This window comes from Bidens hawaiensis, unplaced genomic scaffold, assembly GCF_021521415.1.
Source record: "Bidens hawaiensis isolate Kalapana, Puna unplaced genomic scaffold, B.hawaiensis_p1.1 tig00000599_1, whole genome shotgun sequence".
Classification (NCBI taxonomy): domain Eukaryota; kingdom Viridiplantae; phylum Streptophyta; class Magnoliopsida; order Asterales; family Asteraceae; genus Bidens; species Bidens hawaiensis.
The window spans coordinates 2001022-2024421 of NW_027491036.1; the positions used below are offsets into that span (position 1 = coordinate 2001022).

The 23400-nt window shown below is 44.4% G+C and overlaps 1 protein-coding gene across 1 annotated transcript; it reads right to left on the reverse strand.

The window, feature by feature from the left end:
• Positions 1-132: 132 nt before the first annotated feature.
• Positions 133-15286, reverse strand: LOC143636794 (uncharacterized). Its single transcript, XM_077104297.1, has 6 exons — positions 15072-15286; positions 14796-15004; positions 2090-2404; positions 1599-1673; positions 1409-1483; positions 133-752 (listed from the first exon to the last, which is right to left on the reverse strand). The coding sequence occupies exons 1-6, from the start codon at positions 15259-15261 to the stop codon at positions 201-203; spliced, it is 1416 nt and encodes a 471-aa protein (XP_076960412.1). The 5' UTR covers positions 15262-15286; the 3' UTR covers positions 133-200.
• Between the last annotated feature and the right edge of the window lie 8114 nt (positions 15287-23400).

Consider the following 23400-nt stretch of genomic DNA (forward strand, 5'->3'; position numbering starts at 1 on the left):
AATCAGATAACCATAATTATTATATCTGAAGTTCTCAACATTAATAAATTGACTAACTTAAAATCAAAATATTCAATATAAGTATATTAATAACCACATCCAAAAGCCCCCTAAATAATCATCTCAAAACAATACCATCATAGTAGCTAACATCTAAAACCTAGCAAATGCTACAAAATCTCCATTCATGTCTAATCATCTCAGACATACTTTCCCCTATATTTTTTCTTAGTATCCTTAACACCTTTTGTCTCTTGATCATCAGATAGCGGGAACTCGGGACTAAAAACCGCAGCATGAAGATTACCCTCCTCCAACCACTTAACATGATTTTCCTTAAAATCCAAATGTTGTAACCTTGCGGCTTCTTTAATATCATCCGTATACGGTGCAATCTTTACCATTGTCAATAATACCCTGCTGTACCGATAACTTAGAATCTGCTCACAACTAGCAACTAACTTGAAACAAGGGTGTTTTGGGAATTCAACATCTAGAGTTTCACTGTCTCTTACAACAGGATAGAAGTAAACAAGCCGACCACCCATCACGAGCATTTTGGCTGCTAAGTCAAGCAGATCGTGTACACACTCAGCTAAGCTGTATGCAGCTGTCGACGGTATGTGACCGGTTCGTTTCTCCTCAGGAACTGTGTACGGGCCCACGGCTCCTTTTAGTAGTTTCCGACCCCAGGATTTACGACCTCCGGCACGAACACCATATGGTGGGTCGCATATTATGGCATCAAGTACCTAAGATACCATGAATAATTTAAAAAAATGAATATTTTGTTTTGTTATATAAAATTAGGCCCACAAGCAAACCGAACGTTTAATGAACCGCTCAGCGGAAAGTTTGTTTATATAATAAACAAAAAACATGAACAACTGTCTTGAACCTGCATTATGTCCATGAACGTTCTTTACATCTGTTAATTTAATTCATTTACATTTGTTCGTTTATGTTCGATTAAGTTCATCAGTTTACGTTCATTAATATATTCATTTAAAAAAATTTACGCCCATCACAATATAGTATAGTTTAAATAACATTTTAGATCCAACACGTTGTTGTTACCATGTACATAATTGGTTTTAGCCCATTACAATTTAGTATAGTTTAAATAACATTTTAGACCCAACACATTCTTGTTCACATGTACTTTTAATTGGTTTTAGCTCAGTCATGTTCATTTATCATATTCTATGTATAGTTATGTCTGTTAATTAATAAACACAAACGAACACGTTCATTTTCTTAACGAACGAACACGAACAGAAATACACAATTCGTTTAATTGTTCGTGTTCAAACGTTTATTCAGATAAAGTTAACGAACGAACACGAACATGCTCCGTTTGTGTTAGTTGAGTTTGTTCACATGCCTATAACTCTATAAGAGGTGTTACCTCTTTTAGTCCAGGACGCCAAGGAGGAAGGTTATTATCTGCTCTTAAAAGTGAAATTGGCATTTGTAATCCGTACTGTCAATATAAACGATCAGAAAGTTAGATACTGTTGATATTTTAGTTATTTAACGAGCGCACACATATCTTGTGACACGAAGTTTTAAATAATAAAAAACGGTTTAAAACTTACCTGTTTAAAGTTACTCCAAACGTTGCAATTGGGCCCACGACCATCACGCACCACCCGGATATCAATATCTGCTCCCTGAAAGCTTTAAATTAGAAGAAACTATAAAGGACACTCGGTCCGTTCTATAAATAGCGATTTTGACTCATTTGTGTATAAATGGGTCGATTTGGGTTATACTTTTATCTCAAACTAACGACTAAAAATGACTTAAAATGAATATGTTAAAACGGGCCAACCAAATAGGTTCTCTATATTTTGTGCATACAATCTCCCAAACCTTTTTATTCAATGATTTAAATTATTTTTTACTTAAAAAACGACAAGCAAAGTGCTTGTGGGTCGACCCAACCCCGCCTAACCCGGAATATTTCCGACTAGAAAGAAAGACCCATTTCAATTGATATTCAATCACCAAAGCCCCCCCCCCCCCCCCCTCCAAACAAAAAAAACCCTACCAGCCACTGATGCTAAAAACAAAATCGAGCACAAACCATTGTCAGAGCTCCAAAATGGGCTGCAGCAACAAGAATGCTCCCAGTGCCAACAAATGGGTCATAGACAAGTTTCCCAGGCATGGCCTGTGCTTGGTTAGCCATCAAAAACGCCACCTCAGCATCCATGGCTGTCGGTCCAAGATAACCACGACTTTTCAATTGATATTTAGGCAGCAGCTTCCTATCAGCACCGCCAATTTCACGCCCAAAAAATATTCTTTTATCAACAACCGGAGGAAGCCCGTTGGTAGATGAATCATCGGTTTCCATAAGCCAAAACTTATGATCCGGACACTTCAAGTCAACCCGACCCTGAATTTAAGGCCGTTCAGTTGATAGTTGTGTATTAGTAAGTAGATAAATTTCAAGTTAACAACTGTAAACGGAAATTGGAGAGGTAGGTCACAGCAGAGCCCAGTTGGACCCGCAAGACTCACCTTGAAGAGAGACGTCTGTGCAAGGACCAACTGGTTCCGCAGGACCAACCATGCTCAGAGATGAAGACCTTACGCGCAGTACGCCAGCTGTTCCCGCAGGAAAAGCCTCCCAATGGTGAAGTACCCCGCCTGTTCCCGCAGTTGCGGATACAAGCTATCAGGGAAGGCTACCCGCACTAATAGCAAGGCTACACGCACAAGGCACTAACTCAATAATTCAGTGTCACCTGAAGGAATGAGCAAGGCGGGAATACTCCCGCCCAAATGAGCCGGTCCGTACGCTTCTGGAAGATCTTTTGTACTATACCTGCCAAGGTATGGACAAAATAGACAAGATCTGACCAAAGCAGCCCATGAACCAATCACAGGGTGACAGCTCACCGACAACAGTACGAGGAGCACGCTCTAGTACAAAATGTCACTATCAGCCGCTGCCTACTCACCAACCCTTGTCGTGGCACGTACATAGCCTGCAGTTGGTGGAAAAGGAATAGTACACAGCCGGCCATGTCACTATCAGCCGCTGCCTACCCACCAACTACCAGCATGGCACGTGCGTAGCCCACAGTTGGTAGAAAAGGAATATTTATACAGCTGGCTGTACCTGCTTGGAAACCTACCTTCGGCTATAAATACTACAACACCTTGGAACGGTATATCATCTTCTCTAGCGCTCTCTCTCAATATATACACATATTTAGAGCAATCTAGTCTGATTCTCACGCCGGAGGGTGGTCACAAGGAGGAGGAACCCCCCCTTCTCAGTGACGAGCTCACGGTGTCTGTTTTGCAGGTCATTAGAAGAATAACCATCTTTGCCGGACCTAACCCTCGTGGGAAACATCTACTTAACCCCCAGATTATCCGTAATTTGTCCGGGGTCACTTAGTGTTTCTTCATTGGCGCCATCCGTGCATAAAAGCTAGAACTAATTCTCAGTTTTTTCAAAACTTCTGGAAAAATGGTTAAGGTTACTCCGGTGCCAAGGCCAGCGAGTGACCAAGAGACCCCGGTAACCACAACCCCAGCTACTGGGGGGAACACCAGCGAGTACACACATTTTACGAACACTACCCCGGCTACCCAAGCCGGGGCAAGTGCAGTAAACAATCCTCACCTGGGATTCATTGATAGCCAGGTGGAAAGACAACAGACGAGGCTCCCCCGCCAAACACTTGATCAAGTTAAAGCGTGGGCGGAAGCACGTCAAAAGGAATTCCAAGCTGAGTTGGATGAACGCTTACGTTCACTCCAACAGGCTGACGAATTCGGAAGCACTCGACAACAGCTCAACATGAGCAATGAGTGCGAGTACTTGGACGATGATTGGGAGGAGTCCGACAGCGATGCAAACCCTCGCCATAGGGCGAAAGGGAAGCGTAAGGAAACGGACTTCCAACCGAGAAGGAATTTTGGAGAAACCTTCAAACCAAAAAACGCGGGTGGAAACCCACGTGACTTCTCCAAAACCTTTAGACCAACTGTTGCAAATGCGGGAACATCCAAGTTTGCAAGGACATTGCGGAAGCAATCGCCCCGAAGAGTGCCAAACAAATGTCCAACATAGGCACTTATGACGGTATATCCGACCCATACGATCACTTGAACAGATTCATAGCGGGGGCAACCGTCAGCAACTGGACGGAACCCACGTGGTGTTATATGTTCCAGATGACGCTGGTTGGAGCGGCCAGGGCATGGTTTGATCGTTTACCGGTCCACCACATCTATGATTGGGCGGACTTTCAACACAAGTTCAGCCAACACTTCAGTCAACAGAGGAAATATACTGAAGAGCAGTGGACGATCCTCAACTGCGTTAGAGAGGAAGATGAATCTTTACTAGACTTCATCACTCGCTTCAACTCCAAAAAGCTGAGTCTGGGCACCATAAGCGAAGATCTTGTTCGCGCCGCTTTCATCCAGGGCGCCGAATACCCAGAGCTTATCCGCACGTTGACGGGTAAGGACGGCATGCCATCCACATGGGATGCCATCATGACGGCGGCCAAGTGCTTTGCCGAAACGGAGAAGCAACTGGGTAGGGATCTTCCCCAGAATACACACCTCTACACGCAGAGGACTAGAGAAAACAACGTTCGGACCGCCCGGCAAAACAAAAAGAGGAAGCTAGGTATTTGGCAGTCAAGGGTAAACTTTGACACCTCATCCAGCTCTCGCCCTCTAGTAGGCGGAAGGGATAACACGCACCCATCAAGCCGAAAACACCGGTGGACGCCACTCACCAAAAGCGTCACGGAGATATTTGCCACCGAAAAACTCCCATGGCCGAAAGCTCCAATGATCCGGCAGCGACCTAATGCGGATCAGAGCAAATCCTGTGACTTCCACGGGACAAAGGGTCACAACACTGAGGAGTGTACATCCTTGAAAGATATTGTTGAAACATTCGTCAAGGATGGAAGACTTACACACCTTGTGGCATCAATCAAGAATGGAGGGAGGAATGATAACCGATACAAAGGCAACGGACGAAAGCCCGTTGACATCAGCATCCACATGGTTCATAGTAACATCACAGGAAGTAAAAGACGAACGACAGAACCATGTGCGTGGAAGGAAGCTGAGGTGCGCTTCCCGCGAGTGCCAGGAGGACCCAGCAAAGAAGGCCCTATCGTCATCAAAAGCCAGCTGGGGCACTACATCACTTCCCGCACTCTTGCTGACAACGGCGCCTCGTCAACGGTTATGTACAGGCAGTTCTTCGACAAGCTAGACGACGAAGACAAGGAACGCCTCGAAACGGTCTACGCCTCGATGGAAGGGTTCGACGGCAGCACAAACACCCCCCTGGGTATCCTATCTTTCCCCGTCATTCTCACAGACGGGAAACACTCCCGCACAGAAGACGTGGACTTTGTCGTGATGAGGAAGCCACACCACACATACGACATTCTCTTCGGGAGAGACGGGATGGCAAGATTCAATGCCGTGGTATCTTCAGTCCACGGCATGATGGGATGGCCAACAGCTGAGGGTGTAGCGATGATCACCGGTATTCCCCAGGTATGCATCGCATCTGTCTCATCTAAACCCAAACCAAAGATGGCTAAACCAACCATCACCGAACCAGAAAAATGGGCCCTCAATGGCAAATACCCTGACCAGGCCGTTACCATTGGCCCAACAGTCACTGATCCTACGCGCACCTTACTCAAACGCTTACAGAAAAATGCTGACATCTTCGCGTGGACACCAGCTGACATGACTGGTGTACCTCGAAGTAAGGCAGAGCATAAGCTCAAGTGTGACCCGGCTTTTACGCCAGTCATACAAAAGCGCAGAGTAATGGGGGCGGAACAAGCTAACGCGTGTAGAACCCAAGTTAAGGAACTCCTTGACGCGGGCATCGTACGCGTTAGCAGATATCAAACATGGGTTGCAAATCCCGTTATGGTACCGAAGTCTAACAAACAATGGCGCATGTGCATAGATTTCAAAGACTTAAACAAAGTATGCCCCAAAGATTGTTACCCGTTACCCGAAATTGATCTTAAGGTAGATTCGTTAGCACCGTTTCGCCTTAAATGCTTCCTTGATGCGTATAAGGGATACCATCAAATTCACATGGCCGTTGACGATCAGGACAAAACCGCTTTTCGGACGCCCGATGGCACATTTTGTTATCAAATGATGCTATTCGGACTTAAGAATGCCGGGTCCACATACCAACGCCTGATGGACAAAGAGTTCCATACCCAAATTGGGAGGAACTTGGAAGTCTACATGGATGACTTGGTCGTCAAAAGCCCTGACCCAGAAGCGATGTTGAAAGACATCGAAGAAACTTTCAACACGCTCAGGAAGATAAACATGAAGCTCAATCCGAGCAAGTGTTCCTTTGGGATGGAAGAAGGGAAGTTCTTAGGAGTCATCGTTACTAAAGATGGCTTCAGAGCGAACCCTGAAAAGGTCGAAGCCATTATCAAAATGGAATCACCTACTACCATCAAGCAAGCTCAGACACTGAATGGACGACTAGTCGCACTTAACCGCTTTTTGGCAAACCATGCGGATAGGTCGTTTCCATTCGTGTCAACATTGAGAAACTGCTTAAAGAAAACGCACTTCCGCTGGACACCAGAAGCGGAAGCAGCTTTTCAGGAAATTCGGTCACGCTTGATCGAACTCCCAACGCTCACGGCACCAGAAGCGGGGGAGGAATTAATCCTATACCTCTCCGCCACAGATAGAGCAACCGGGGCAGTCCTGCTAGTAGAGCGAAAAGGCATACAGATGCCAATCTACTATGTTAGCCGTGTCCTAACAGACGTAGAAACCCGGTACTCTACCCTGGAAAAATTAGTCTTAGCACTTGTACAGGCTTCACGCAGGCTAAGACGATATTTCCAAGGTCACCCAATCACCATTCTCACCAACTTCAAACTTGCAAACGTTCTAGGCAAACCCGAATTGTCGGGACGCCTAGCCAAATGGGCAATAGAGTTGGGAGAATACGCGATAAAGTACAAGCCGAGGCCAGCCATAAAAGGCCAGGTCTTGGCGACTTTATTGCAGAAGTCCCCGCTTCGCGGGAGAAAGAGTGCCAGGAGGAGGCTCAACCCTCCCCAGCACAGGACATCGATGATGTCTGGCGACTCTACACTGATGGAGCAGCCGGCAACGAGGGTTCAGGCGCAGGGTTGAAACTAACCAACCCAGCAGGCCAGGAATACACTTACGCTATTCGACTGGATTTTCCAAGTACGAATAACGAAGCGGAGTATGAAGCATTCTTGGCCGGGCTGAGAATTGCGCGTAAGATGGGAGTGAAAAACTTGGAAGCCCACGTGGATTCCATGTTAGTAGCCAACCAAATAAACGGGACGTACACGGCCGTGAACGACACAATGGCCCTGTACCTCGCACAAGCAAAAACCCTTATGCGCGAGTTTAACGATTGTAAAGTCATACACGTCAAGCGTAGCGAAAACAAATCTGCGGATGCGTTAAGCAAGCTTGCATCGTTAGCCTTCACCCACTTAGGAAAGAACATCCGCATTGAACTCCTTGGAGCACCATCAGTCCCGCACAAGGAAATCTGTGTCATCCAAACCGGTACAGAAACGTGGATGACACCCATAATAAATTACCTTGCGGCGAGTATACTACCAGAGTCAAAAACACAGGCAAGAAAAATACGCTGTAAAGCACTGAACTATCAACTCATAGATGACATCCTTTACAGACGTAACTTTCTTGGTACACTCCTAAGATGCGTGGACAACCAAGATGCCGGCTACCTCTTAAGGGAAGTACACGAGGGCATCTGTGGAGTACACGCAGGTCCACGCGCTGTTGTAGCTAAGCTAAACAACGCGGGATACTTTTGGCCGGGGATGCTTACGGATGCGCTGGCATACATCAGAAAGTGTAAGTCTTGCCAGCTCTATGCACCCAACACGCATCGCCCGAAGAATGAACTTGTTCCAGTCACCTCTTCATGGCCATTTCAGAAGTGGGCCATCGATGTGACAGGCCCATTTCCCACAGCAGCAGGGAACGTTCAGTTTCTAGTGGTAGCCATCGACTACTTCACCAAGTGGATAGAAGCAAAACCCTTAGCCCAAACAACCGCAAAAAATATCAAAAAATTTATTTGGGAATTTATTATTTGTCGTTTTGGACTTCCACAGACTTTGGTGAGCGATAACGGCACCAACTTTGCTGACAAGAAGCTACAAAAGTGGCTGGAAGAACTTCAAATCACCCACACCTTTACCTCAGTGGCGCACCCGCAGGGTAATGGTGAGGTGGAAAGAGCAAATAAGAGCATCGTCGACGGCATAAAGAAAAGACTCTTGGAACACAGATCCGGCTGGGTGGACGAAGTTCCACACGTCCTTTGGGCAAACAGAACGCTGAAAAAGGCCAGTACGGGAGAAACCCCGTTCAGCCTCACTTATGGCACTGAAGCCATGGTCCCGGTAGAAATCGGTCTACCCTCACCAAGGGTCTTGATTCAGCCAGAAGACAATGATGCGGAAAGACGGTTAGACCTTATGCTAACCGAAGAACGCAGAGACTTAGCCGCAGTGCGTGAAGAGAATTACAAGCGACAAATGCAAAAGTACTACAACACGCGGGTAAAACTCTGCAACTTCAATGTGGGAGACTACATATTGCGTAACAACGAGGCTTCAAACCAAGAGCGCCCAGGAAAGCTGGCCCCGGTCTGGGAAGGGCCATACATTATCAAAGAAGTTTTGGGAAAGGGCGCATACCGGCTCGAAAGGCTCGATGGCACCCCCATCCCAAGAACATGGAATGGAGCTCAATTACGCAAATGTTACATGTAGATCAATTCCAAACTTGTAAAGAAAAGGCCTAGAGCCACTTCTAATGGAAATGATTCTCCTTTCACATTGTGTTGATAGCCTTACCTTTATACTTATGAACCTCCCACACTGATATGCCGGTATTCACCGCATAAATATGGGAAGAAGTAAGTCGTTGCGTGTGGAAGGCGGCAAAACCCGCATAAACACAAAAAACGGTAAAAATTTCTAAGGAAAAGATAAGGAAAACCTTTACGCAGGTCAGTTATAGGTGAAGTTTGGTCATCCCACTAAATGAAAGTGACGGTCCTACCCGCACAATCATGATAGAGGAAACTAAACATTAACCTATTAACAACCGCGCGTCGAAAGGTTAACTTATTCAAAACACTTAGAAAATTTCTAAGGAAAAGATGAGGAAAACCTCCACGCAGGTCAGATAGAGGTAAAGTTTAGCCATCCTACTAAGTGAAAGTGACGGTCTTACCCGCACAATCACGAAAGAGGAAGCAGAACTTTAACCTATTATCTGCCACGTTGAAAGGTTAACTTATCCAAAGTACTTAGGAAATTGCCAACTAGAATATGCATGAGCAAAACATATAAGGTTTACAAGGCAACAAAAGATTTATATTCCATAAAAATTCAAGTATTACAAGAATAGCTGGGCACATACCCGCGTACAAGAATATAAATCTATACAAAAATAAAAATCTGTTCTAACAGTGGGAAGGGATCTAAAGGATCAAGCTTCAGGACCACTCCCACTTGAACCCGCACCATCAGTAGAGTGTGGCGGTTCAAGGAAAGCCTTGAGGATAGCTAGCCCATCATCAGCAGCAGTAATCTCCTTCACCTTCTCCACCACCGGATGCGGGAAGGCAGCATACTGGTTCACTGCTTGGTCATAAGCAGCTTCAGTATCCACATCATATAGAGGGAAGTTGGAAGGCGGGATGCCCTTCTCAACAAACCCTAGACCAAGCAAGAAGCCAGCCTTTTCCCCATCCTCATGGGAAGCGTTAAGGGCTGCGCTCATGGTATCGTCATATGATGTGTTCGTAAGAACCCGATGCACAACCTACAAAAAAGTATATCAAAAACTCTTCAAAGGAAAAGCGTAAAGAAATTGTGAAACTGCGCATACCTGAGACAATGCTTCTCGAAGAAGCCATTCCTTGGTAACCAGAGCCTCCTGGAGGGCAGCTTGAGCTTCATCACGGGCGCGTTCGGCTTCGTTCTTAGTAAGGTTGGCAAGCAACACATCTTTAGCTGCAGCCTCTTCGACGCCCTTCAGCTTACGCTCAGTGTGGTCAAGCATGCCCCTCTGGTCCAGGATCTCTTGGAGCTTCTTGGCGTCTTCCATGGCCAAGGCATCATGAGCCTGTTGGAGCCTCTCTAATTTGGCTTTAAGCTCCTCATTCTCGGTGCGTAGAGGCTCGGCAACAGCTTCAGCCTTGGTGGCCCTCTCAGTTGCGTTCCGTGCAGTTTCCTTAGCCAGCCGAAGCTGTTCGTTAACAGCTTGGGCAGCCTTGGAACGGGCCTCGAGCCGGGCCTGAACTTCAACCTCGAGGGCCTTGAAGGCCTTCTCCTTTTCCGCAGCAACAACGACAAGCCTCTTATTCTCCTCCCGGATAGCCTGCGCCTGAGCCACTTCCCGGCTACGCGCCGTCTTTAACTTGTCGTTTTCACGACAAAGTAGCTCGACGCGCGGCTGCATCCGGGTAAGGAGGATTCGGAGCTCGTTCGACAGCCTACCCTCCTGGTAGCTGGCCATGGCTTCCCCCAGCGCACCGCTTGGGGCGGCGTGGCGCGCCCATTCGACGCAATCCGCAGCAGTCCGGAGGGTCGTTCCCCGGCGGATACTCCACCGAGGAGCGTACACCTCGTTGGAATCACGAACTGCAATAAAACAAAAAACAGTTAAGAGAAAATGATGAAAGGGATATAAGGCCAAGATAACCCCACGAACCTGTAGGGTCGACAACAGGCCGATAGCCACCAAACCCATCACCTGAACCTAAGGGATATCCATCCAAAAGGTCAAGGAGACGGGAAGGAGGCAAAGATTGGCTAGACGCCCCAACCTCGAACATACCTGAAGGACCGGCCGCGGTCGCCGGTGCCGGAGGAGGCATGGTGGAGGCCGCCGCGGTAGAAACCAACGGAGGTGAACTCACTAGAGGTGAACTCACAACCGTGGCAGTCGCCGCGGAAGAACCCGCAGAAGAAACCACCGCCGGCTCAGTGAAGGATTCTTTAAGATGGCACTGACAGCCGGCGGGGATGATGTTACAGTTGGAACAGTTGCCTCAACGGGATGAGCAACTGAACCAACACTGCAAACAGGCGTAGCCGCCTGGGTCATCGCCTCGGGTAGGTTGACCAAACCTACCGTCGTGGGTCCAGAGCTGCTCCTTCCCGTTCCACTCTGGAATGCGGTTGCATCCAGGCCTACATGAAGACTAACATATTTAAATATAATGGCGGAAGGATATGAAGTTAAAGTAAATGAAGTTTATACTTACGAGTCCTCTTGAGCTTGAAGGTGCGAACAGGCGGGGACGAACCCGATGGAGCCGGCCTCTTCACGTCGGTCACCGTCGTTGTACTGGGCTGCCCGGAGGTGACAGCTGTCTCAACCTCCGAAGCAGTGGTCTCACCACCACCAGGGTTCCCCGCCGCCTCTTCACTTTCGGTCTCCAACTCAGACCGGTTCCCCTGATCGGCAGTGGAGGCAACCTTCGCCTTGCCCTTCCCGCCAGCAGCCTTCTTCTTCCTCGCGAAGAAAGGACCATCTGCGGATTCCTCATCAGAAGATGACAAAATTAGAGGAATTCCAGCAGAGGTTTCAGCATTGAGAGGGCGAGGGTTAAATAATCTTTTACCTGGCCGCGTGGCGCTCAGTATCTCGTGGCCTGGCGGGTAGGCCTCCACAAACCGATCCGCCGTCTGCTCAAGGATGGGCAACTCGTTCTCGTCAAGAGCACGAGTACCCAACCGAGCGGGACCACCGCTCTCCCGCGGCTGCAGAAGAGACTGCAAGTTGTTTCCCTCTGAAAATAAAAAGAGAACTGGTTAGAACAAAAACCCTAAATTAGCAAATAATATGAAGCATACTGTAAGGGATAGAGTTCAAACCGTATTCGAGGACGATGGGAATCTGTGGCGATTCCGCCCCGGCATCTTTCCACACCCGGCTCATACCGAGCATCACCATCCCAGACTCCGCGAAGCGGTAAACCGGAGTCTGGATCCGGGATATCTTGGCAAACCATTCCGCCTCTTGGTAGTTGGAGGCGTGAAGGCTGGGGAGTGCTCTCCCGTTCTTGAATGTCATCGCAATAGGGACGACACGGGCAGAGATGTAGAAGAACTCCCGCTTCCAAGACCGAAGACTGCGCTCGGTAGCACAAATCTTCAAACCTTTGATCCGGGTGACCAAGGTGTACCAGCCTTGGATGCACCTCCAGGAGTAGAAGGTCATCAGGCGGTTGACATGGGGCTCCACACCCAGAATGAGGCACACCCATTCAAAATGGCGGATCTTGGCGATTGCCATTGGGTGTACCTCCGTCAGGTGCACACAGTGTCTCTCCAAAACACGGTATACAAACTTCGTCAATGGGAACCTGAGATTCCCATAGACGAAGAATGCAGCATATACCCCTATCTTGCCTTTGGGGGCATCGTACACCGTCTGATGAGACGCAGGAAACTCAGGCTCGAAAGGTTCGAGCATGAACTTCCTGACGATGTACTGATAGAGGTCGAGGGGAAGAGCACACTGGCACTCGCCAGCAGTACTCTTATCATCCTTGTCAGAAGTGGACGATGGGTTCTCGGCATACACGTCAGACTCCTCGGCGGTAGCCTCAAGATCATGAGTAGACATGTTTTAGATGCAAAGAAGGAACGATTTCAGGAGAATGCTCGACAAAAGTTAGAGTATTCGCCGGAAATCGTTTAGAAGAAGAGTGAAGTGAAGGTGTGGATTAAGATGCACCCTCTCCTCCTTTATATACTCATCGCAATGAATGCGATAAATTTAATGCGGAGGAGAGAGAGCGCAGGTGCAATGAAACTATGACACGTGGAAAGAGCAAGCTGGCAACAGCTGTTGAAAGGACGTGTGCCGTAAAACTCGCGCCCACGCGCCCGAAAACTCGCGCCCACGCGCCTAAAAAAGCGTCTGGAATGACCATATACCGTCACGTCACCATAACTTCCTGCACGTCCTGAAACTGTCAGAACAAACCGTCGGACGACGCTAACGTCCCTTCAACAGTTTGGACTGTTCTTATCCTTTCACCAACTCTTCGAATTTCAAAAAGATTCAAAAATAAGAGGGAATACAACCCCTTACCTTGGCAACCAAGTAACCATAAGACGGGTGCGGGTACAATGTCAAGGCAAAACCCTTCACATACTTAGCACCCACAGGGAATTGAAGCCAAGAATACCTTGGAAGTAAAGTAACTATAAGACGAGTGCGGGTACAGTGTCAAGGCGAAACCCTTCACATACTTAGCACTCGCAGGGAATTGAAACCAAGAAGGATCTTCTGGGCCATGCTTGTGGAAAGGGATATAACATCCCCGCATAGCGGGAACATTGAGAACTAGATTGTTTGATGCTCCAAGATGGAATTGGTTGTTTAAACATAATTGATCACTATGTCAAACTACCAAAACCTCGTGGAGAACATATACAACTGAAACTCAATGCTCCTGACTTGCGAGGAGGTTACACACCTACCCACATCATACCCAAAGATCAAGCAGAAAAGTGGGAAATTCTGCGTGACATTAGGAAAACCGCGGGAAGAATCCCCACGGAAAACCTTAAAACTAAAAACCCTTTTCAAAACCCCTTGCTTAAGTACAAAAGTTCACCTCACTTATTAACAATTCATGAGAAGAACATTGGACTGGGGGGACTTGAAGAGGTAGGTCCCAGCAGAGCCCAGTTGGACCCGCAAGACTCACCTTGAAGAGGGACGTCTGCGCAAGGACCAACTGGTTCCGCATGACCAACCATGCTCAGAGATGAAGACCTTACGCGCAGTACGCCAGCTGTTCCCGCAGGAAAAGCCTCCCAATGGTGAAGTACCCCGCCTGTTCCCGCAATTGCGGATACAAGCCATCAGGGAAGGCTACCCGCACTAATAGCAAGGCTACACGCACAAGGCACTAACTCAATAATTTAGTGTCACCTGAAGGAATGAGCAACGCGGGAATACTCCCGCCCAAATGAGCCAGTCCGTACGCTTCTGGAAGATCTTTTGTACTATACCTGCCAAGGTATGGACAAAATAGACAAGATCTGACCAAAGCAGCCCATGAACCAATCACAGGGTGACAGCTCACCGACAACAGTACGAGGAGCACGCTCTAGTACAAAATGTCACTATCAGCCGCTGCCTACTCACCAACCCTTGTCGTGGCACGTACATAGCCTGCAGTTGGTGGAAAAGGAATAGTACACAGCCGGCCATGTCACTATCAGCCGCTGCCTACCCACCAACTACCAGCATGGCACGTGCGTAGCCCACAGTTGGTAGAAAAGGAATATTTATACAGCTGGCTGTACCTGCTTGGAAACCTACCTTCGGCTATAAATACTCCAACACCTTGGAACGGTATATCATCTTCTCTAGCAATCTCTCTCAATATATACACATATTTAGAGCAATCTAGTCTGATTCTCACGCCGGAGGGTGGTCACAAGGAGGAGGAACCCCCCCTCTCAGTGACGAGCTCACGGCGTCTGTTTTGCAGGTCATTAGAAGAATAACCATCTTTGCCGGACCTAACCCTCGTGGGAAACATCTACTTAACCCCCAGATTATCCGTAATCTGTCCGGGGTCACTTAGTGTTTCTTCAGAAATGTTGGACTCAGCGTCAACAGCTCTTTCAGAAGAATACCTGCACTGCAAATATCGAAGAAAGAAAGAAAGAAAATACCTGAAAGGGGATGTAATCCATGGCTTGAATGCGAGCAGTCTGGTCATTGAAGGCAATTTTTTTTCCAAAAGTATCCATTACGATCCTAAAAGTGGTGTCCGGAGTCAAGTAGAACTTTCCGTCATCCGGATAACTGTTTATTGCCTCTTTCAGTTCCTCGTATGAGCTTCCTTCTCCCCATATTTCATAAAGCCCTTTCACAAGAATACCTGCAAATTGATGAAAAAAGGTATAAAATAAACAATTAAGTAAAATGAACCAAAAGAAAGATGATACTTCGATTGGCGATATTGCGTGCGATGTCCTCGGAAGGAAGATTGACGTAGTGGAACGGAGAATCCGGGTGGTGATGCTGAGGAACCTTCCATTCGAGGTTATCAAATGCGCCAAATAGGTCTGCTAGTGATTCGAATTCAGGTTTTCTGTAGTCCAATAATCTGTGGTAGAACACGCACAGGTACCACATGTTTGTTTGTGACTTCAACTGAAAACCCTAGAATGGAGGCGGAAGGAGTGGGGTGGGTTTATGTGTTCAAAATAAGTCAACTACTTAAGTTGAGTTAAACCCATCGAGGTTGCCCTAGGGCGTTCGGGATGTAAAAAGGATTTTTGTGATAACTTGAAAAGGTTTTGTGGTTTTCTAATAAAGAGTTTCTAAAAATATGTTTGGATTAACATAAAACAATAAGTTGTTTTCTAAAAGTGTTTGATTTAAATCATTAATTTAAATGATCAAAAAAGATATAATTTAGCAATGGGGGGAATGAAACTTGGAAGGGTGGAATGGGTTTTCTAAGGGGTTTTTTAGATACACCATATGGTGTTTTCAAAACACCCACCTAATATGCGGTGGATCGGCCGATCCACCGCATATTACTTGGGTGTTTTGGAAGCATGTGTTTTTTTGTCCCCTTGCTGTTTTTTTTTGTTTTATTATGTTTTTGTCTTTTTGTTGTCTTTTCTTTTATTTATTTTCTTTTGTTTGTTTTGTTTTTCTTTTTGGCTCGGGTAACCTTTTTTTGATCGGTTTTGGAAGGCACAACGAACCAACAATTTTAAAATTAAAATGAACAAAATAAAATGAACGAAATTTATATAATAATAATTAGTACATAACAACTTATGTTTGTTTTCTTTTTTTCTATGTCGGGTGAACAGATTTTTTGTCTGTTTTAAAGTAATAACGAAACAACAATTTTAAAATTGAAAACGAACAAAATAAGCATAACGCATAACCAGATTTATAAAATAATAATAATAATAGGGTCCTACTAGAGACACCACCCAAAAATAAAAACACCCACCCAATACGCGACAGATCGCCTGATCCGCGGTGGATCACAGTTTTTTATCCTATAATGTCAAAACCTTTTGTCTTATTATCTTTGTACCCTATCCGTGGCGGATTGGGCGATCCGCCGCATATTGAGTACACGTCAACCTCAGACTATCAAATCAGTCATAAATCGTACACGATCCGCCGTGGATCGACCGATCCGCCCCGGATCAAGACAATAATTTAATTTTGGCACATTCGTCTCCCTTTCTCTACATATATCATCTATCTCGTGTCGACATTATTTGTGTTTGTGCGTCTATAGAAAGTATTTGTGTTTGTTAAAATATAATGGACTTATATGATATTTTGTTTGGTGACGGGAACGACGAGCAGTCGGGCTACGCATACAACGATCAACCGGAGCAGTCGGGCTTTCCAGATTTGAATGAACTTCCCGACTCGAACCATGAGTCGGGGTATGGAAATATCGAGCAGTACGACTTACCAAATCCTGACCAGGTTATTTAATGTGTTTATATAGTACAATAGCGCGTTAGTTATTAATATTATACGTTGCCAATATTTTTTATCAGGGGTATATCATATACGGCGGTAGTCACCCTTCGTGGCCAGAGGATAATAGGACATCGTCGAATACATATGAGGCCAGAGTCGAGGAGCCTTATGGTCAGTCTTCGCAGCAGTTACATGTAGACGGTTCGTATTACGGAACCCAGAATTCGTACCAGTTACCTTTAGGAGAGCAACCATACATGTCAAGACCAGTCACGAGCAACGTCGTTGATAGCATTCAAGAGGCTCACGGCGAAGGAGGCGATGACGATGTTGATGATGATGATGTTGATGATGATGATTATGGTGATCGTTACATACGGGAGACGACATTTTCTTATGTAACTAATAATGTATGACCTATTTTTTTTTAAAAAAAATATTATTATTCTTTTTCAACACGTTACTAAATATTACTTTACTTACATTGCTTGATATCAGTATTTTAATTATGTTGCTGAGTTGGTGGATTGGGTTAAGAAGACAGGACGTGAGCATGGTTGTGTTATCTCTGTCCAACGTTTAAGGAACAAAAGTGTTGAACTTGTATGCAATCGAGGTGGGAAACCAAAACTCAAGGCAACGGTGAGGCATACCGGGAGTATTAAAAGGGGTTGTCCATTTAAACTTGTCAGGAGGTACAACGCGCCAGGTGGTTGTTAGAAGCTAGAGGTTGTCAACGAAACGCACAACCACGATCCCGTTTTGTTTGAGCAGGGGCACCCGGTGCTAAGGAAACTGACCGACGAAGAAATTGATATGGTTGCGACGTTGCATAGGCAGAGTCTGAGGCCTGCTAAAATTAAGTCAGCCATAAAGCCCGCTTTCCCGGTAACAAATGCATTACTAGGGACATATACAACGTCGTGAAGCTTGTTGATAACCAAGATAAAACTAGTGACACCCCCATGCAGGTACTTTTTGTTAGAATATTATTATTTTGTAAAACTCTTTTTAATATATATTATTTTGAATATATATTATTTTGTTTTATCATATATATAATATATATATTTTGTAAGATTTAATAAGAATATTATTTATAATATCATTTTATTATATTAATTTTATTATAATTCTGATGTCTAATAAGAATATTTGTAATATTTATTAATTTTTTGTTAAACCCAACGTAGGTACTTGAAAACTTCCTTCAAACCCATGGGTTTACCTTTTACACATAGGAGAATCCTTCCACCAATAGGACGGAGAATTTTTTCTTTTATCACGAGAAGTCGCATACCATGTGGCGTGCGTTCCCAAATTTGTTGTTGATTGACACGACGTACAACACCAACATGTACAAGTGGCCGTTTGTTCAGTTTGTTGGTGTGACGTCGACATCAAAGTCTTTCTGTATTGCGCACGCAGTTATCTTTAGGGATCAAGAGTGTAACTTCACATGAGCCCTGGAATGACTTAAAGCCGCGTGTCATCCTGATTGATAAGGACCAAGCCTTGATAAAATCCTGTGAAACAGTCTTTCCTAATGCTACCAAAAACCTTTGTAGGTGGCACATCATGCGAAACATAAAGAAAAACATAAGAGTCTTTTTTAGACAGATATCTTTGAATCCTTCTCTTACTGGTGGAAAGTATTGTACGAGTCGCCAACAAAATCTATGTTCGACTACAACTGCGGTCAAATGGAAGCAACGTTAGCTGGACATGACAGACGTGGTCAGTCTTTGTCCCGTATGTACATATTATTTTAGATTCTAGTTGTACATTGCCTAAATTGTTTTTTTATTATTTGTTTGTAGAGGCTTGGTATTATATTTTCGACAGCTGGTTGGTACCCTACAAACAGAAGTTCGTGTCCTGCTGGAATGACGACCGACTAAACTTCGGCGAGCATACAACAAACAGAGTAGAGGGCCAGCACGCGAACTTGAAGAGATACCTTCCGGGGCCGAACAATTCGCTAGACTCTATTGCGGCGTTTGCCCTTGAAGTGGTGAATTCCCAAATGGAAGAAATCGGTGCGACCCTTGAAGACTCCCGTGTTAGGATCAAGAAGTACCATAAGTTGACTTTGTTTGAAAAGCTACATAATAGGGTGTCACTTTTTGCTATCGCTAAACTTGACAAAGAGCTGGCGGTGCTTGAAACATTGCAAGATACGGCGGCGGAGTGCGACCATCGGTTACAAACATCATGGGGCTTGTCGTGTGCTTGTAAGCTTAACTGGTACACTATTAACAATATACGTATTCCATTAAAAGACATAGACCCCTTTTGGAGGAAGCTCGATTTCAGTCCGGCGTTTCTTCGATACGAAGAACCAGACTATGAAGCGGAACTGGAAGATGTGAAAAAACAAGTTCTAGGACTAAACAACCGAATGCAAAAAAAAAAGTCTATTCTCAAAGATAATGTATGTTCTTCCTGGGAAATCAAACAAGGAGGATCCTGAGAAACGAGAGGACCCTAGGGGCGTCCAGATCTAAACTAACAAGCCAAAAAAGAGAAACCCCTAGACAGAGCTCGTACTCCCCGTCCCCGTCAATTGATACCCACAGACATAGCTCGTACTCCCCGTCCCCGTCAATTGATCCCCACAGACAGAGCTCGTACGCCCCCTCCCCATTATTTGATCCCCACAGACATAGCTCGTACGCGCCATCCCCATCTTTTGATCCCCACAGACACAACTCGTACGCCACCTCCCCGTCTTTTGATCCCCACAGACACAGCTCGTACGCCCCCTCCCTGTCACGGGAATCAACAACCGAAACCCCCACGCATTCGTTGTCGCGTTCCCAGTCTCAATCTCAGCCCCGGTTTAAGATACCTAAACCACCGAAATGCTGATCTAAAAAGAAACATACCACAACCGACCTTGGTTTTCCATTACTGCGTAACCCAAAGGAAGTCCCAATCATAGAAAGTTATAGACACATCATTCCCAGGTGGGCATACCCGTTCATTTCAGGAATAACAGATGTAAAGCCAGATGGTAATTGCGGTTTCAGAGAAATCGCTATCGGCTTAGGCATGCATCAAATGAACTAGAAGGAGGTCAGAGCAAGCGTGAGGAATGAGATGGACCACCGGTTACAAACATCATGGGGCTTGTCGTGTGCTTGTAAGCTTAATTGGTACACTATTAGCAATATACGTATTCCATTAAAAGACATAGACCCCTTTTGGAGGAAGCTCGATTTCAGTCCGGCGTTTCTTCGATACGAAGAACCAGACTATGAAGCGGAACTGGAAGATGTGAAAAAACAAGTTCTAGGACTAATCAACCGAATGCAAAAAAAAAAAGTCTATTCTCAAAGATAATGTATGTTCTTTCTGGGAAATCAAACAAGGAGGATCCTGAGAAACGAGAGGACCCTAGGGGGCGTCCAAATCTAAACCAACAAGCCAAAAAAAGAGAAACCCCTAGACAGAGCTCGTACTCCCCGTCCCCGTCAACTGATACCCACAGACATAGCTCGTACTCCCCGTCCCCGTCAATTGATTCCCACAGATAGAGCTCGTATGCCCCCTCCCCGTCATTTGATCCCCACAAACACAGCTCGTAAGCCCCTTCCCCGTCTTTTGATCCCCACAGACACAGCTCGTACGCCACCTCCCCGTCTTTTGATCCCCACACACACAGCTCGTACGCCTCCTCCCCGTCTTTTGATCCCCACAGACACAGCTCATACGCCCCCTCCCTGTCACGGGAACCAACACCCGAAACCCCCACGCATTTGCGGTCATGGATCGATTCTAGGTTTTCGCGTTCCCAGTCTCAGTCTCAGCCCCCGTTTAAGATACCTAAACCACCGAAACGCTTATCTAAAAAGAAACAGCCCGCAACCGACCTTGGTTTTCCATTACTGCGTAACCCAAAGGACGTCCCAATCATAGAAAGTTATAGGCACATCATTCCCACGTGGGCATACCCGTTCATTTCAGGAATAACAGATGTAAAGCCAGATGGTAATTGTGGTTTCAGAGCAATCGCTATCGGCTTAGGCATCCGTCAAATGAACTGGAAGGAGGTCAGAGCAAGCATGAGGAATGAGATGGACACTAACAAATCGTGGTGGAGGCACAGGTTGAACTACGAGATAACCGGTAATTATGACACGGTTCGTGATTCGCTGGACTACTCAACTTCTGCTTTATTCCAGCAAAAGAGTAGGTGGTTTACATTACCTGGGCACGGACACGTAGTGGCTCAGACGTATGACTGCGTTTATCAATCTCCATCTGATTTCCAGTGAGAGTTACTTCCCAATGAGAATGAGTCCGGAACCACTATCTCATATTCCGGTAATAGCAGTCTTAAATGTTAAGGATAATCATTGGCTCAACATACAATTAGAAGGGAATTCCCCCGTGCCGCTACCAGCACGTCAATTGGAAGGATATGCCAATGCAGCGGCGCATGAATGGAGGTCTTTATACGAAGATCGTATAAAAGAGTATCTGCGAATAAGGGAAACTTGGCGAGTGCAAACTGAAGAACCAGTTTATTTAGGATGATATGTAAAATGTTTGAGATACTATGAATAAAATGTTTGTATTATTATGAATAATTAGTAATAAAATGTTTGTGTTATCAACAATTTTTAAATAAAAATAACTTGATAAAATGTATAATTTAAAAATAATATATTTTTTAAAATAATATATTTGTTTAAAAAAATAAAACATGATAAAATATATAACTTAAAAATAATATTTTCGATAATATATTTTAAAAAAAAAATTATTTAAAAATATAAAACATGATATTTAAAAATATAAAACATGATAAAATATCTAACTTAAAAATAATTTATTTTTTAAAATAATATTTTCAAGAATATATTTTTTTGAAAGAATAAAAATTATAATGATAAAATATATAATTTAAAAATAATACAAAATAGTATCAGAATTATTAAAATAATCAGAAATATCTTCAAAAGTAGATCAGATCCGCCACGGATCGATCGATCCGCCGCGGATTCTGCTGCAGATCAGATCCGTGTGTATCGATCGATCCGTGGCGGATGTGATCCATTTTTTGAAGATTTTAAATACACACGAGTTATAACCGTTAAACTCGTCAAAACCACAAAAAACGCTCAACCTTTCACTCAAAACATCATCAAATTATACCACCAAAACCACCACCACCACCAGAAAATAATGACGACATGATCCGAAAATAGCATCCACACAGTCATAATAATTTCATTCTGAAATAGTGGTGGCTGTGTAAATGTTATTTTGGAGTCCATTATTATTACAAAATAAAGGCCCAGATAAAACCATATGTTGGCGGAAAATAATGACGACAGAGTCCGAAAATAGCATCTACACAGCCATAATAATTTCGTTATGAAATAGTGGTGGCTATGTAAATGTTATTTTGGAGTCCGTTATTATTACAAAATAACAAAAATAGAAAATATAAAATAATATATATAATAGATTTTAAAAATATATATTTACCAAATTACATATATATTAATAATAGTGTTAGACCGTATAAAATAGAAAATATAAAATAATATATATATAAAATAGATTTTAAAAATATATATTTATCAAATTACATATATATTAAAAATAATAGTGGTGACTGTGTAGATGCTATTTTAAACTTTTGAGCTACCAGTGCAACTGCCGAGAGCTGACAGAACACTTTAGTAGTCCCCCTTCATATATCCCAACAGTGTCCTTTATTGGGGATTGTGGGGATCAACACTGGTCAGCCACATAATAAAGTCCCGTATCAACCTTCATGGGGTTTCCAGTATCAAGAAAGATCGCACCGATCTTTGGTTTTTTATGAATTCGGTGTCACCCCAAATTGTCGCCTTACCGATGTAAATTCGTCACGACTACATGATACATCGCAAGGGCTGACCCAGCTAATGGAGGAAATATGTGGGCATAACAGTACTCGTATAGGGTACATTATTTAAAGTTATCCCGTGTATCCTGGCGGATTTGACATTCCAGGTGACTGGAGTGCTACGACCGACAGAGATACGCGGACATAATGATTATACCCCATTTTTAGTGGGGAAAACCCGTAGCTGTGGGCCGACACAGATTCCGATGACTTGCTTGCCGGTGAGTGGAGAGCCGCGGCAAAGAGCTGTTGTGTTGATGCTATTTTTAGAGTGCTTATCCTGAAGAACTGCTAATAAACAAGAAGATGATTAGGAATTAGTCGTTGTATAGAATTTGATGTAATATCTAGTGTTTTTTATGTAATTATTCAAATTTGTAATTTAGTATTGGTTTAATATCAAATTTGTGTTGTTATTAGTATAAATCCGTTTATATATTATGAAAATATAATATTATTTTATATAAAATATATGTTACCCTTTGACTGTTTTTTTTAAAACACCCTAATTCGCAGCGGATCGGGCGATCCGTGGCAGATCAATGTTTAAACAGATGCTATGCCCCCTATCTGGTAACCCCATTTCAAACACAACCCCATTTCAAACACGTCGCTAACCCTAACACGCCGCTAACCCTAACACGTTTAACAACACCTAATCCATATCCGACCCGACAACATTAAGGTAAGTATAATACTTCTATTTTACTCTATTTTGATATAGGTTATATTTATATTAAGGGTTAGGGTTTGAGCATACCCATCGGGTTTGGATTCATATTTGAAAACTGGTTGAATAATTAGGTTTGATGTTAGATCTGGGTTTTAGGTTATCAACATTTTTCAAAACGGGTTTGGATTCGGATTTGAAAACGGGTTTGGGTTACGGGTTTGACAAGGAAATG

Coding starts and splice junctions, on each gene's coding strand:
- LOC143636794 (XM_077104297.1), bottom strand. CDS start 15,261: ATGTGGTACCTGTGCGTGTTCTACCACAGATTATTGGACTACAGAAAA. Junction 1,674..2,089: donor ATTTTGGAGCTCTGACAATG/GTTTGTGCTCGA, acceptor TAAAGCTTTCAG/GGAGCAGATATTGATATCCG. Junction 753..1,408: donor GGCGTCCTGGACTAAAAGAG/GTAACACCTCTT, acceptor ATGGTATCTTAG/GTACTTGATGCCATAATATG.